The sequence below is a fragment of the Empidonax traillii genome, unplaced genomic scaffold, assembly GCF_003031625.1.
Source record: "Empidonax traillii isolate 1590-97213 ecotype Southwest subspecies unplaced genomic scaffold, ASM303162v1 scaffold2:size4533513, whole genome shotgun sequence".
Lineage (NCBI taxonomy): Eukaryota > Metazoa > Chordata > Aves > Passeriformes > Tyrannidae > Empidonax > Empidonax traillii.
In genome coordinates, this window is record NW_020955195.1 from 4,118,983 (window position 1) to 4,135,825 (window position 16,843).

Genomic DNA, 16,843 nt, shown 5'->3' on the forward strand with positions numbered 1-16,843 from the left:
CCTTCCATTTGAGTTCTATTATTTCTTTATTTAAGACTTCAATAGATTTTGGCTTTGGTGTTTGGAAGTTACTGAAATAAAACAACTTGGGATGATATAGGAGGGAATGTTCCATACAGTAGCACCATTCACCTTAGTGAGCCACGGTGTTAGTGTTCAACCTTAAAATGCTAGGTTTTGCTATATGTGAATTAATTATACATACCATAATAAAATTATCAGGAAGATCCCCTATTTAGAGACCTATGAGAGCTCATTCTTTTGGTTTGTACTGGACTAAAAACCGATGAATATTTGGCTTCTCCCAGCATTTTTAAGTCTGCGCTTAATAGCAAGAGATACTTCTGTGATGATTTAAATACTAGTCTCCTCAGCAAAACCAGCTGAATTTCTCTGTTCGAGATGGTGATTATTTTCCAGCGTATTTTTGATCATAAAAGGATCACAGAGCATGGCGCTGATGACGCCAAGGTGACGGGTTCAATCCCTGTAAGGGCCATTTAGTTAAGAGCTGATCTCGATGATCTTTGTGAGGATCACAAGGGGTCCCTTCCAACTCAGAATATTCTGCGATCCTGCGAACACCGCTTTGTGCAAAGCACCCTGGACACACAGTTTCGGAACAGCCACCCCTGAAACGAGAACGAGTCCGAACAGCTCTAAGCCAGTGGAGAGGCTCGTGAAGAACCACAGCGTTCCATTTCGTGTTCCCTTCGGGAGAGCTGCGGGACGGGCAGAGTCCGGCGGGCACGGCCGGGGCTGTGCGGTCCGGGAGCGGAGCCTTCGTCGAGGGATGCGGGGCCGGGGGCGCAGCTGCCGCGGCCCCCGGGGCCGGGCCGGGTCTCCCCGCGATGTGTGGCCGTGGCTGGCGGCTGCAGGACCCCCACTGGCGACCCATCGCCCTGCCCCGAGGGTGGCAGGGCCCGCGCCCTCCCCTTCCTCCTCCGCCCGGCACAGGACCCTTTAAGAGGAGGGGGCAGCGACTACGGGGCTCGGCTGTGGGGACGGGGCCGCTCCCGCGAGGGCTCTGGAATTGGATCGCCTGGGCAAAAAAACCCCTAGCAAACTAATTAAAGAGCGAGCGGAGAGTGCAAGGTTGGGGGGGGATGAAAAAAAAAAAAAAAGAGGAGGCAAGAAAAGTTAAATTAAATTAAAAGAAAAAAGAGAGAGAGAGAGATAAGAGAAGGAAAACGGGAGATGTGGAGGCAGGAAAAGGGGGGGGAGAACAGAAACCGCAGGGGGACGCGGTCGGCAGGCTGCGCGCAGGGCGGCGATGGTGCGCCCCGGCGGGATGTGCTGGCTGCTGCAGCTGCCGCTGCTCCTGCTCCTGCTGCTGCTGCTGCAGGGCTCCCTCCTCCTGCTGGCCACAGCCCGGCACGGCCGCGCCGCCTGCCCGCTCCGCAGAAAGGTAAGGGCCGGTCGGGACTCCCTGTGGGCCGGGGTGCCCCGGGGATGCGGGTCTGCGCCCCTCGGGGGGCGGTGGAGGCAGGGTGGGGTGTGCGGGGCCAGCCTGCCCGCAGCTCAGCCCGTTCTTGGGTGGGCTTGGAGCTCCGGCGGGCGCTGCCCGGGAGCGGCACCGCGGAGGGGAGGGAGGGCTGTGGCTTCCCGGGGCTGCGCGCCAGGTGGGACGACCACCTCCTGAGTGCTGATGGAAGAGCGTGACGCCGGGGGGAAGCCCAGGAGGATCTTCTGCCTGTGCCAAGTAGGACGAGGTGCGCCGTTCGCCACGGGACGGACCGGCCCGGAGTGAGTTGTTGCCAGCATCCCTCGCAGTGGTACCGTCTAGCCCTGCTGCCAAAGGCCAAGGTGCTGATTTGGACCAACAAAAGGCCGTGCCCCTGGAGTGAAAACGCGCTTTTGTTAAGTTTTGATCATCTTCTAACTTCATCAGCCTGACTGCAGTAACCAGGCGCAGCATGGGCTGTCCTAGCTCCGGTGGGTGCTTAACACAGCTGAGGATCAGTGCTGCTGGTTAGGGGCGATTCTGTGGCCAGTGTGAAGCTTGTGAGATGGGTGTTTGTCATTTCCATGAAAAATTAGACACCGAGAAAAAGTCCTTCTCGCTGAAGCTTCTGAGATGAAAATATCCAAAGTCATGAAGGGAAAGCTTTCTTGAATTTTGTGTTAACAGAGCATCTGTACTCTCTGTTGACATCTACTTGGACCTGAGGTGATCCTGGGACATGTGGACCACCACTTGCACTCACCATCCTTTCCAGGCAGGGCTAGCTCCTCCAGCACAGCTACTGAGGAGACTGGAAGCCTTTAGAAGTAAATGCAGACCTGTTGCACTGAGGTCTTGCCAAAGCCATAGCAGACTCAGTGCAGGGTAGGTCTGAGAGAGTTTTGCAGCTCTGAAGATCTGTTCTGCGAATTTACTCCTCCCTCTCAGCTGCACATGGTCTTGGGGCCTTTCTGCCTCCAGCTGAGCTTGCCACTTCCCCGGGATATCTTCTTCTAGGTGTTAGGGAATTGCTGATTCAACTGTATGCCAAGCTACACTTGCTTCACTGGAGGTGTCTGCCTGAGCTTGAGTTAAACAGAGCTTAATCCTACCTTGTGGGATGGTGTCTTTACAATTTGCTTGTCCCTGGAACCAGTTTGTCAACTGGATTTATAGGTGGCCAGCTGTGACACTGCTGTAAAGACAGGTCAAGCATTTGGAGTGGGTGCCTCCTTCCCCTTGAGGGCATGAAGTGCAAAGACCTGTGAGCTGCTGTGAAACTACTGCAAGGAGCTGGTGAGGGCAAGGACCAAGGGGACAGCCCCTGAGAGCCTGAGCAGCTCAAGTTGTACTTGTGGAAGTTTTGCGGATTTGGTGGGACACGCAGGGAGTTTTGCTCAGGAGATACTGACTGGACTTCTGCCGGTTACCAGCAAAACTGGCGGTGAAATGTGTTAATGATATATCATTATGTGCTGATTACTCTGTCTTTAAAACATGAGACCACCTGTAGCTGTGGGATTGGGAGGCTGTTTCCTAGGGTCATTAGGACAGTGGTAATAACTACACTCTCTAGAAATGGCGGCATCTGCCTTATTTACAAAGTTGTTAACGTTTATCTTTATTAATATTTACACCAATCCCTTGGAAAAAAATATATTCTCTTGCCCCTCCATCATCAGGGACAGCTTTTTTATTTATTTATTTATTATTTTAGTTCCTTATGTTTTTTTTTTTCTTACCTCCCTAGACTACAGGTTTCCTCTTTTGGTTAGGCTGCCTAAAGTTTCTGTCATGAAAAAAATATGTACACTGGTGCCTAAAAGAAAGAAAGAGGTTATTTTAAAGAATGCACACACAATATTTAAGAAGATTTTCTCATCATCACTCCAAATTATAGTTAAAACTACTACAATAATGTTCCCCATTTTTTTTTTTTTAGTATGAAGAAAAGAAAGACATTGGGAACAGTTAATCTAAAATAAAGTATACTAAAATTTTTTTGTGTTATATGCCAGTTACTAAGTAATGTGGTCTGGTAGTGCTTTCTTTTTGCTTAACATTGGAGTGTATAGGAAAAACTGAAGCCAGAATTCAGGGATTAACAGTGGAATGCTTGTAGTTGTAGTGGGTTAGTTTTTTATGATGTGCTGTTCCTGACAGAAGGCCAATTAATATATATGGCTACTTTTCCCCATATATGCACATCAGCACAGCAAGTCATCTGTACCTGTGGCATTTAGTTAAAAATTTTGGTTTTATTTTTCCCTTCTGGCAAATGGAGACTGAACGTGTGTTCTTTCAGCAGCTGTAGCCAGTGCAGTGTTTATTCCTAAGTGAGTTCTGCTTAAAGTCTTAAGCTGAATTTGAGAGTGTCAGTAATGCAGGTGGGCAAAAGCTCAAGACTATTAAAATGTGCCTAGGATTTTTGTGCGCATTACTGTAGTTGCATGGGCACTTAATGTGGTCAGTAAAATCACAGTCTTTGCCTCAATTAGGTATAAATGAACATGACAAGATACGACACCAGGATAGATAAGAGAGAGGGAGAAATCCATATAGGGAGGGTTATAGGGCTGTCTGCCTGGGTGAGATATTGCATGCCACGTGTTCTGGCTTCTGCAGCAAGAAAAAAAGAAAAAAAAAAAGGAAGTAAGAGAATATTGTAGATTAAGAAACAGTGTATTTCTGAGCTGAGATTGGGAAGAAGGTGTAGCTGTGAGGCCAAGTGGTGAGTATTAAGATTAGGGGTCCTGAAACTCACCGAAGCCACAGAGGGCACTTACCTGCACAGTGCTTTGAAACACATAATCAACATAGATGAGATGGAAGAAAGTACAACTGATGTAGAAAGAAGCAGACTGAGCGTAAGTTTAGCACATCTGAAGTTGACATCCAGTTCTTCAGTCTTTGGACAGCAGTTTTTCTTTCCCTCTGAGGCCTCATTCCCCATATCACCACAGCCTCTCACCTTGTTTTTTTAGTTTTCAATTGGATCTTGGTGTGGGAGCAAGCTATGTTCTCTTGTGAGACTGCCACTCTTGCCATTTGCTCATAGTTTTTCCCATCATGAGTAGCGCTTTGAGTACCACCAGTAAATTGAAGAGTGGAGAAAGAAATATGCATCTTGATCTATTTGTGAGCCTTTTTGTTATGCTGCTGAAACTGAAATGTGTTCCGCTCAAGTGTACAGCCCAGCTCTCGTAAGCCTCCAGGACAGCACTTCAACTGTAATCTATGTTGGTTTTAAAGCACCCTTTTCTTTAATGTAACAGCTGTGTTCAAGGATCCCGCAGCAAAGGAAGATTGGGCTGTAGCGCCTTTATCTACTGCACGCTCTCAGGCAAGTGAGGCGCCACCAGTGATGGTGTGTGGTGCGATGCTGAGCAAGCCTTGGCACTGCTCCTGTGCTATCTCACAGCCACCTAGAGCACTGTTTAACAGCTTCCCTTTTACGGTATTGGGGAGAGATTGTATCCTTGCTTTTCTCTCTCTGAAGCTGCAGTGACACATGTGAGAGCTCCAGGAGGTGGGCAGGGAGGTGAGAGTGCACAAAGGTACAGCAGGGGAAGGCAGACCTGCTCAGGTGCACCAAGGACTTTGCCCCATCCCCTCTCAAGCAGAGCAGTAGCAGGGCATCTGCAGTGGTCTGGTACGGACACAGAATGGTGCTGGGACTTCTGTCTCCACCTTCTGAAGGAAAAGGAGATGACAAAGGAGTGTGAGGCATTAGCACGTCCTGAGCAGCCTTTTGGAGGCAGAGTGGGCTTTGCGAGCTCCGCTTGTGCCATCACTCTATGTCGATATTAAGCTGCTGGTGCCCAGAAACTGACTCTGCAGGTCCAGGGAAGTTTCCCATCAATGGTGGAAAACTGAGGGTTCTCTGTCCTCTCATGCTGGCTCCAAGCTATTTTGAGAAGGCAAGTCTGAATGGTGTTTGGGGTGACTTCCAAGTTCATGACTGCTCTTGTTGACGTGGAAGTGCCAGCAAGAGTGTCCAGCTGCTCTGCTTTGTAAGGTCTCAGACTTGAGGACGGTGTGCAAACTTTTGCTAGGTTTCAGCCTCCTTCTTTTTTCTGCCTGTGCTACGGGCTCTTTAAAGGAAGGCTTTACTCTTTGCCTGATGGCCTGTGTGATTTCTTCAGTGGTACGACTAATAGCTGACAGTATTACTCTGCTCTCAGTACACGATTATGAAAGTGGGAGGGCTGTGCAGAGCAAATGAGTGTAATGTCAAAAGTCTTTCTATCTAGGCCGTATGCAGTAGTCCAGAGCAGCACTGATGATCTCTGCTAAAGTCTAGCACCATTCATCTAAGCTTGAGCCTTCTGGCTGTGTTTATTGAGGAGCTGGATTGGAGTTTTAAGCTGGCTGGTGACCACTTGTTCCTTACAATTCCTTGCAGTTGTGGTTGTCCTTGTGCACTCCCAGATTCATGATCAGACTTGTGTGAAGAGAAGTGCTGAACTCCTAACCTCGTGCCTACCCCAGCTGCCTTTTCTGTCTTTACACTTGCATTAGATAGAAAGCAGAACTTCTGGTCCTTCCTTTGTGCTGGCTGACCACTACTTTCAGGTCATTTCCCTCCACAGTGGTGGGTCCTTCCATTTTTTCCTTCTGACTAATGACAGGAAACTCTGTAGTGTTTTCCCTCTTATTTTACTTTACATATTAATTTTCCTATATTCTTCCCAGGTCTATGGCAGATTTGTATTCACCTGTTGCCCTGGATCTTCTTTACCTCTTGATGCTCTTTGTGTTTGTCCTCCCTTCTTCCCGTGGTCTTCAGCAGAGTTTTTGTGGTCTGTAATTCAGGTGTCAGGATTGTCCTAAGGGATATAGAGCTGTAGCATGGTCTTACCAGGGTCTGAAGTATCCTTCAGACTCTTGAATGCTGTGGAAGAGTCTGAAGAGCCCTTTGGAATATATTCAGTGTGGACAATGCTTTCAGGCACATGGTGTGATTTTTTGGGGGCTGTCCAGTGTAGCACCAGGTGTTAGACTCAGTGATCCCTGCAGGTTCCTTCCAGCTGAGGATATTCTATGATTCTGTGGTGCATACTGGTAAGCTGGACTGGTGGTAGCACTTCTCTGAAGTGCTGCCTGACCCGTGGCCTGGTTTGATGTAGAGAGCTGCTGGAGAAGGTTTTCTGGGATAAGCCATTGCAGAGCAGTCTTTAAGATTAACCTTTCTGACCCTGAGGCTTTAGTGTCGGAAATTTATAGTCAACGTGCTTCCAATAAATTCCTCCAAGCAGCCTGTTCTGCATTTGGCAGTCAGGCAGGCTTCTTGGATCAGCATACATGCACGGTTATCCCCAGTGCTGAGGTTAAAGTTATCTGCTGGCTCACGGCTGACCAGATGTTTGAGTGCATCTGGAAGCCTGTTCTCTTACTTAGACATGCAAAGGGTACCTCTTCTTGTCTGTGCAGACAGAAACTGTTCATGTCCATTGCTCCAGTAAGTACTGCTGACCAGTGGGGTTCATGCATGCTGTGGGCTGATGAAGGTTGTGCCTGGTGCTGGTGTAAAGTCAGTTGGAAGGATTTAAGCGGGATTCATTTTGTCCCATCTGCTCTTCTGTTGTGAGGGAGTACCACAGGCCTGTATCGAGGTGCTCCTGGTGATGCCATGAGGTACATTTTTCAGCAGAACAAACTTAAATCTGATTCTGACTTCCTGATGGCTATGGTTTTGGAGAGATTTTAAAAGCTAATCTAAAGAAGGAAGCTTTTTCCTCCACTGTGTTTAAAAGTGTATACCCAGGAACCACAGGCCAATTTAGGCCTGCAGAATTTCTTCCCCTTATTTTCCGAGTTATCGCACGCCCTTCTCTGCTCCTTAAGAAAGAGATCTGGGCTGTGAAGAGTCTTTATTTTGTGTCTATCTGCCATTTGCTGTGTCCCTGTAAAACTGGACTTCTACCTGCTCCAGCAAGTCTGCATGGCATCTGTGTTTGTGTTACTCATTTTTTTCATGTCTCACTGTCATAGTTTAACCCCACCTGGTGATCAAGTACCACACAGCTATGCACTGAATCCCTCCTCCATGGGATGCAGGAGGGCACTGGAAAAGTAGAAGTGGGAACACTCTTGAGCTGAGATAGAGAGTTTTATAGGTAAAGCAAAAGCCATGCACATAAGCAAAGCAAATCAAGGAATTCACTCACCACTTGCCTTTGGTAGGCAGGTATATAGCCATCTCCAGGAAAGCTGGGCTCTATCACATGTGACAGCTACTTGGGAAGACAAACCCCATCTCTCTGAGTGTCCTCCCTTCCTTATTCTTCCCCCAGCTCTTTGTGCTGAGCATGGTGCTGCATGGTATGGAATATCACTTTGGTCAGTTGGGGTCAACTGCCCTGGCTGTACCCCCTCCCAGTTTCTTGTGGATCCCCAGCATCCTTACTGGTAGAGTCTTATGACAATCAGAAAAGGCCTTCATGCACTGTAATCTCTTCTCAGCAGTAACAGAAACTTCTCTATGTTATCAACATCGTTTTCAGCACAAATCTAAAATGTAGCCCCATATAGGCACTGAGAAGTAAATTCACTCCACCTCAGCCACAACCAGTATACTCAAAGTAGAAAGTTCTCCCAGGATGCTGCACCACCCTCTGATTAAGTGTCACAACAGTTTGGTGAAAGATGCCTTGTTGTGCCGAGATGAAGGTCCTGCTGTCCTGCTCTGCTTCTCCAAAGCGATGCCAACTTTTGACTCAATAAAAGGCAGAAGTTAGATAAGCATCCTGCCTGGAGATGGTGTGCTAGGCCTGTGCTCTGCTGCTGGTTTTGGTAGATAGCCAGGTGATGTATCAGGTGGTGTTACTGTTGAGAAGACCTGGTGTTACCATTCAGGAGGAGAAAGCCACAGCCAATGTTTTTATTTAATGAAAAGTGAATTTTGACCTCCAGACCTGAGAAAAACCATGGTCAAAGAGGACTCTGTGAGAGTGAAGTCACTTTAGGAAAAGTCCATGCTGGCAAAGCTGCTGAGCCAGGTGACCTGCAGGCTTGGCACCTTAAGCCTACACTGCAGTGGCCTGGTGTAAGTGTGTACTTACTCATTTGTGTCTCCCTCTCTCACAGCAAAATGAGCTGAATTCCTTCCTGTGGACCATCAAGAGAGATCCCCCATCCTATTTCTTTGGCACCATCCATGTCCCGTACACACGTGTCTGGGATTTTGTCCCAGAGAACTCCAAGAAAGCCTTCCAGCAGAGCCACATCGTGTACTTTGAGCTGGACCTCACCGACCCCTACACCATCTCAGCTCTCACCAGCTGCCAGCTCCTGCCACAGGGGGAGAACCTCCGGAATGTGCTGCCCCGTGACATCTACCACCGACTCAAGAGGCACCTGGAGTACGTGAAGCTCATGATGCCATCCTGGATTACCCCAGACCAGCGGGGCAAGGGGCTGTATGCAGATTACCTCTTCAACGCCATTGCTGGCAACTGGGAGAGGAAGAGGCCAGTCTGGGCGATGCTGATCGTGAACTCTCTGACAGAGGTAGACGTCAAGTCACGGGGCGTGCCCGTCCTGGATCTGTACCTGGCCCAGGAAGCGGAGCGGCTGAGGAAGCAAACAGGTGCTGTGGAGAAAGTAGAAGAGCAGTGCCACCTGCTCAATGGGCTGAACTTCTCCCAGGTGAGGCAGAGGGGAGTGCAGGGTGCCAGGCTGGCTGCTTAGGTGGATATCGTAGCAGCAAGAACACGGGCTGGGTTGTGGGGTAAGGGCTTTCTACCCAGTGACTCTCTTGCTCCCTGCAGCCTGTCTTTGCTGAAGTCCTCAGGGAGTACAGAAGCTAGCACCGGAGTTCAGGCCAGATAGTAAACTCATTTGGGCCCTTCTGGGGAGACCCCTGTTGTCTTCCTTGGGCAGCCTCAGGCAGGCTTCACCCTCAGAGACTCTGGACCTTTGGATGTGTGCTCTCTGACCCTTACTGGGCTCAGTTTTTGTAATGTCAAGTTAAAAAGAAAGGTGTGGTCACTTGGGGAAAGCTGGGGTGGGGTGAGTAGTGCTGAGAAGTAAGTGCTGATTGTAGAAGTTAAGTATCACAGGGAATGTTTCAATGCCTGCAGTTATAGGGCCCTCTACATTGGGAATAGTATTTTTTAGGGGGTTGGGTTTTTTTCCTTCCTTTGATATCAGGTGAGGGTTAGCACAGCACAGCTTTCTGCAGGGAGCTTCCCAGGCTAGTGCAGGCACTGGTTCAAGCACCTTTGTGTTTGCAAACCAGATGGAGTTCAGCACTGTTGTTCATGCAGTATCACACCAGGCAAGTAGAGTGACCTCTGTGTTGTTCGTGTTTTGGATGGGGTGTTCCTCTCTGAACTAAATACACCAGGGAATCTGTCACTGCCCCTGCCCTGTGCAAATCACAAGGAGGCATAAGGTTGCTCTCTGATGCTGGATGCCTTTGCTACAGAGAGGTGCTAGTTTGGGGAGAGAAAGTGGCATTTACTTAGGAATAGATGAGACCTGCATTTTGCAGCATGCCCTGATAGCACAAGGGGTGAGGACCTTTGGTTATGGGGCCGGAGTGTTTCAATTGATGCCCGACCCTTTCCTGTGCGTCCTGTCCCGTCACTGATGCAGAATTTCCCGTGCTGGAGGGGAAGGAGCAGAAGGGGAGGTGCAGCCCAGCAAGGGCAGGGTAAGCATTTTGGGTCAAATGTCTGAGGTCCTGCTACCCCAGCCAACACTGGTGGGGAACCACTGTGCAGGGAATAGCACAGCAGCACAGGCTGCATCACTTGTGCAGTCCTTAACTGCAGGCAGGACATCTCTCCCTTGTCTGGAGCTGGCCAGCCTCATTTGCATCTCCAGTCTTGCTTAACACTGTGCTTTGAATCCTTATGCTGTCTCTTTGTTCACAGCTAACACTGGAATAGGCTGAGAAGTCCCATTTCCTCCACCTCTTTCCTGGTTGAGGCTTGATTAACATTATTGCCCATGTTTTTCTGTTGCTGAAAGAGCCCCTTTGGTGTAGCATGAGGAAGGGAAAGTGGACCATGTGCATTCTTCTCTACTGCCTTGTAAGAAAGTGGTGGGGAGACTGAGAAATATTGGTTGCAAATTATGTCCCCGTTAAGCTCATTGCAAATATTGACTCTTTAAGCTCTCACAGGGATTTCTTCAAAGAGCAGCTCTTGCTGTGCTGTTTTGCAGATGGAATAAATATCAAGCAGCATAAGCTATGGACATAGAGCTGCAACATCCAGAATTGCCCAACCTGCTGAGGGAGCCAGAGTGACCAGAATTACAGGAGAAACTTGCCTCTAATTGGGACAATCACAGTCCATGGTTGCCTCACGGCGAGTGGAGGTGTACATGTGCATCCTGCAGGCTGTGGCTCTTTCCATGCCTGCTCATTTCTAGGGAAGTCCCTTGAGAGAGCAGGTCCAGAGCAGCTACTGCACTGCAAATTCACACCTTCACTTCTGCCCACTACTAGATTTCCAAAACAGGCAACTTAAGGAAAAGGGGAACCAGAAGCAGATGATTTTTATATTTCTAAGCCAATTTCTTGGCTGTTTCGGAAAATTACTTGTGAACTGTCATGGTTGGCAATTCTGTAAATCTTTGATTTTGGAGCCTTCTTCTCATTTTGTTCAGGCAGTAGATTTAATTATGTGTTTCATAAAAACCGAACAAAGACTTTGAAATAGGCTGTTCGAAAATTATTTTCTTTGGTATTGTGCTGGTCTGGAATGCCCCAGTATTCAGTCACTTCTGTGACTGCTTTTCAAGTGAGCAAACATACAGGAATGACTTAGAAATTTCCATTCGGGAAATGGAGAATACGAAACCATAAGGAATAGTCTATTCCAGTGAAAGAAATATCATAGAATGCCATGGGTTGGAAACGACCATAAAGATCACAAGCTCCATTCCCACTGCCATGGGCAGGAACAGCTTTCACTAGACCAACGTGCTCAGAGCCCCATCCAACCTGGCCTTAAACACTTCCAGGGATGGGGTATCCACAGTTTCTCAGGGCAACTGTCCAGACATCACCACTTCCTAGCCAAGACTCTGTCTGGTTTGGCTTCTCATGGAAGATTCTACCTGTTATCTGTTCTTGATTCGAGAATTAATCTTCCTATATGACTTTCCTGTGGTCAAACCTTGCCATAGCACTCCTCCTATCTGAGCATCCGAATGCATGACTACGTCTTCAAAAGCAGTCTTCAAAACTGCTTGGGTGGTAGTAGAAAGCAGGCAGCCACTAAGGGCTGACTGCTCATGAAATCCTGGCTCCAAATCTGGGACTGACCACTTGAAAGTCTTGCCATTTTCATTTTTCAGACAGTTCCTCATACAGTTAGTTGCAGATAGAGAGTGAAGTAAAGTTTTCTACATGGATCATTTTGCCTTAATTAGGACAATATTAGTTCACGTTTCTTCTAGTCAAAGAGCAACCTTTGCAAGCAACAAAGCACTGAGAGATTTTTGATTTCCTCTAGGGGGTTCTCAGCTCTTCCAGGTTCTGGACCACTAACGTGACTGGGAGAGCTGTATGACTCTTGCTTATCAAATACAGCCCTTCTGAGATAACAGTAACATCCTTTTTCCTGCTTAATCTATCCACCCACTTGGGTGAAAGGCCACCCTTGATAACCCTCATGTAAAATTATTATTTAGTAATAATAATAATTATTGGGGGGGAATTATTGTGGGGGAATTATTGTGAGGAATAAAAATTATTGTGGGGAAAGTAGGAAGCAAAGACACCACTGCCTTGTAACATGTGCTGCATGGTTTGTTGGTCCCCTCTTCCCCCCTCCTCCCCTTTAAGGAAGTTGGAAATGATGGCTTGAAATTAGATGCAAAAGGTAAAAATATAAAATGGGAGAGAATTGTGCTAGACTTCTCATTTTAAATAAATGGTTTGGGTTTTTTGTGGTTTTTGTTTGTTTGTGGTTTTTTTGTTTTTGTTTTTTGTTTGTTTGTTTTTTTTTTTTTTTTTTGCTACATGGAATTGGTCAGCTATAACATTTGTCTTTAATTTCTGGGATGATGAGGTCAGATCTAGCAGTGCTTCGACTCATAAAACTTTGGTTCGGGTTTGGTTTTGACAGTGACAGTAGTGGAGAACCTCAGAAAAAGAAAAAGCAAGGAGAGGCACATGGTGCAAGATTTGCAAGGAGTAGTTAAGATCTACATTTGGAGCAAAGTGAAGAGCAGTTGCTTGATGAAAGAGCTGACAGAGGAGCAGAGCTTTTCGTTGCTAAACAAGTTGGACAGGACACTGTTTGTGGTAACCTGATTGCATCTTCTGCCCTGAGGGAGTAACTTCAAGTTGTATTTGTCAGGAACAGCCCTCCCTCCTCGGGTGATGGGAACATCAGAGTTTTCTGCATATGAGCTGGAGCTGGAACAACTGAATTGATCCTATTTGCATCTTTGGCTGCTGGAGTCTGTGACCTAGATTTGTTTTTGTTTTCAGTTTTTGTGTAGACACACCTGCAGCCCCCACGTCTAGACATCAGGGATGGGGAAAGGGCTGGCTGGTGGGAATCAAAATAACTTAGGCTTTGCATTTCTATTGTCATAATTAGAGTTTAACTAAGATGTTTTTAACTATCTGGGGATTTCAGGGTTCTTCCCTCAGTGAGAGTAAAAGTGGAATTCCCTTGCTGATCTGCTGTCTCTTCAGAAGGTTGGAGAGTTTCTTTCAAACAGCCTGGACTCTGCAGTAGGGCTTTGAAATCCCAAACTGTGAACTTTGCTGTGACAAGGGTTTGCACTTGTCACGTGTACCATTATAAGCTCCTCGTGTTTGCCCTCTATATGCCTATCGACTAGCTGGATTTTCCTGTTAAAAATGCCCTTTGCTCAGCATATTACACAGCAGAAACAGATGTCAGGTGGCAAACATGGCTTTGTCTCTCCTTGCTGCTCCCACGGGTAGCTCCTTACCTGTGACTGGCTCCCAGTGATAAGTGAGCATGCCAAAACACTTCCCTTTTTACTCAGAGGCTGGGCTATGAGTTGTATGTAGAGCTTTGAGGGCACTTGTGACTGGATTATCATCCTGTCCTGTGACAAGTCAGCACCAGACTGGTTGGCAGGTGCACTGTGTAGTGCCTGAGATCCTCTAACTTTAGGTGAGAGCACTGTTGCTGCAGGGGAGCAGCTGTAGCCCTGTCCACAGACTGAAGAGTCCTGGGCATCAGCAACCACTTGAGGTAGAAGTTTGGGCTGGGTGCTTTTTGGAGCAGCTCAACCAACAGTAAGGAATGTGGACCAGGGAAGGGATGTGGGCTTGGCATATATTCACCTGTTCAGGCAGTTGGGTGCCTCTGTGCTAAGCTTCGATCTTCATGTTCTCATGTCTTGACACAGAATTACAGTGGTTTGATACTGTGGCTCTGTCTGATGGCTGCTCCCAAGGGCTCGCTACTTATTGCCTATTACAGAACCTGATGTGCCCTATAGCTGCCAGCTTTTCCCTTGGACAATGAGGTTGAAACCATTCTGGATGCTCTAAAGGCACATGGCTGTGGAGCTGAAGAAGATAACTTCCTTTCTCACCTCAGGACTGGACTGTACTCCTGTCACCCTTCTGGTCCAGACAGGATTGCAAGGGATGCACACTGGGTCCTGTAACCCAGTTGACAGCGTTTCTGTCCCATGGCAGTGGTGCTGAAGACTAATTTTTAGTTTTCATCAACAAATCCAGGCAAATTCAGACAGAAAATACAGCCTAGCTTTAGCTTTTAGCTGTTTGATTTTATGAGGGTTTGTTTCTTTACCTGTGTGGGTACTGTAACTGCAATCAGTTTGTCCTCTAATGTTCTACTTGCTGAGCCTTTGCCAGTGGGACATGTTTTCTATGTGTTTACTGTTCCCTCAGCTCTCCTCAGGCCTAACAGCATCTGTCTTGTGCCATGGCTGTCATGTGTGTGCTTGGTGCACACATCAGTATTGTCACTGTCCTCATCCTTCCCTTTTTTTGCATCTGAGTTTGGCTGTGGTTCTTTTAGGCGTGCTGGTTTTCTGAGAGCTCATGCCTGGGGGTTTCCAGGTCCTTTTTACTCTCACTTCTCCCCGAAAGAGCATTACTGCTGTTGTTGCTCCAGTCCCTGTCTGGTCCCTGGACAAGATGAACTGCAAGCCAACTTACAGAGTTGTTTCTTATCTGCATTAATGTTTTCAGGTCTTCCAGCTACTCTTTTTGTCCCCCATATCTTGAGTATGTGAAGTGCTGGGTTTGCATTTCTCTAATTCCTATTGCCATACACTCTCTTCAGAAATCTGTTCACTGATGCTGTTGTCTTTACTCAAACTGGAAAACTTGCAAAGTACTGTCAGGATTTTTGGGAAGTTTCCATTAATGGTTGTCCTCCTTAAACAGAGGTTTGAGACTCCAAAGAATCTTGAGACTGTAGTGTCTCTGAAAACAATCAGTCTCTCTCTTGCCCATTCACTCGAATGCTGTGCAGCCTCTTCACTTATTCCTGTGGCTCCTTCATGCGGTGACTCAGCTCTTCAACTCTGGCACACCTTCTGCAAAATTACTGTTTGTCGGCCCCAGCCTCATGAAGAGACGTCCAGGGCTCCTGGTAACCTGTGACCTGGAGAGCTGTGTCTGCCATCAGCAGGTCTGTATGTCTGGAGGCCTCTGGCACGGCTGGTTCAGTGACTCCTGCAGCTACAGGAGCCTGAGCATCACAGCTTGTCAAGGCCATAACTGAGGAAGCTTAAACTAGTGTGCTAATTAGACTGGTGCCGAAAGGATCTCTCTGCTCTTCCTTTCCAGCTATTGAGTCTGTTTGCTGCCCCTGTTGGGTGCTCCTGGATGATGGTCAGAGAGGAGCCCTTCCTGCTCGCCCTGCCTGTGCAAACCCCTGTGTGATCTGATGTGCCACACCCTCACTGCTGTGCCACGCCCCTGTTTTTGCCGCACTCCGTGTCACTCACACTCCATAGAGCTGTTTAAATATCCATCCATTGCTCCCAGCACCGACCCCTCTTTGGCTGGTTGGCTGCTGAGGGCTTCCAGGTTAGGGGCTGCTGAACTTGGGAACCCCAGCTGGGTCTCACCCCCTGGACTTCCCTTCATTCACAGCTGCTCGAGCCTCAGATAATCCCCCCAAGGAATCTCATTTGTGTCCTAAGTGCAATTTCTGGCTCAAGACATCCCTCAGCCCCTGACAGCTTGAACTGAGGGCAGGTGCCAGGGGAAGAGCCACTCTATCTGTTGTTGGAGATAAAGTGCTGGGCTTCTGATCCACTGTGCAGGTGTGGCAAAGCTGTTCATAAAATGTAACCGAGGGGGGCCTGGAAGCTGGTAAGGAACGGGTCAGCCGACCTGAGCTGGCCACTGTCCCTACTGGAGCATTCAGATGTCCACATTTTCTCCCTTTTCCCAAGGCTTGTCTTTTCTGAGCATGTGAACAGGCAAGTATGTAGGGAGCAGTTGGCTGTGCAGTCTGAAACCAAGGAGAGGTTTAGGAAGGTTTATCCGTAGATCTTAAGAGCAGTCCTCTCAATTAAAACCAAATGTGTAACAGTATTTAATTCACAATTTATTGGGATCACAGTCATGTCTTATACCTGTCTGATGGAAGATTTAGGTAGCTGGCCGTGTGCATTTCTGAGTCTCTTTGTTCTTAACAAGATTAGTGAGATTGCTAGCTTTGGCCAGAACTCAAGTGTCTGGTAAATGTATTATGAGAATGTTCTAGTAAATATTTTTATTTTTTTATTGGCAGATTTTATGTGGTTTTGTGTGACCTGTTTTCCTTTCTGAGCATGTTCATTAGTGAACACAGTGCTGGAGACTGGTTTGCATCTTACTTACTCAAACCCTTGATTTTCATATGTATTACTTATAATTTATCCGTGTGTCCCACTCCCCTCACATCCCATGAACAATACCATGTGAGAAAAAAATATTTTCACATGTTTTAGGACTATCAGGCTATTAAACCTCAGATTAACTGGGTTTGCAACTAGGCATCAAGTCTGCCTGATTTTGCTGCAAATAAGTAGGTGCTACCAGGTACTAATTGATCCAGACAGCAAGTGTTATCCCATTCTCTCCAAGGTAAAAGCTGGGGTGCTGGTTTTGGTAAATATTTGGTACATATGTAGCACCCTGCAGTGATGTGCTGCTGATGCATCCCAGCACGGGGTGTCACTGAGGACCTGGGTACTGACTCTACAGCCCTTTACTTCCATGTGTGCTCAGGGAAATTCCTTCCCCTGGAGTTTCAGTGTATCCCTCAAAATGCAGACTACCAAATTCCTCTGTAGTTCCTTGAAAGAAGAACTGAGATCCTGTCACTGTTGGGATGTCTGGTAAAAATGGTCTCTGGGAAGTTTTAGGGCTGAAATTTCTGTACTCAAGCAGTTGCAGACATTCTGAGGTGAGTTTATCTGTAC

At 47.4% G+C, this 16,843-nt stretch overlaps 1 protein-coding gene across 1 annotated transcript in view; it reads left to right on the forward strand.

Moving 5' to 3' along the window:
- Window positions 1-451: 451 nt before the first annotated feature.
- LOC114068003 (metalloprotease TIKI1-like) overlaps window positions 452-16,843 on the forward strand; it is a 70,499-nt gene continuing 54,107 nt past the window's right edge. Inside the window, exons 1-3 of the mRNA XM_027903856.1 lie at window positions 452-471; window positions 1,330-1,408; window positions 8,534-9,094. Coding sequence (XP_027759657.1) covers window positions 452-471; window positions 1,330-1,408; window positions 8,534-9,094 — 660 coding nt within the window. The remainder of the gene's footprint in view (window positions 472-1,329; window positions 1,409-8,533; window positions 9,095-16,843) is intronic.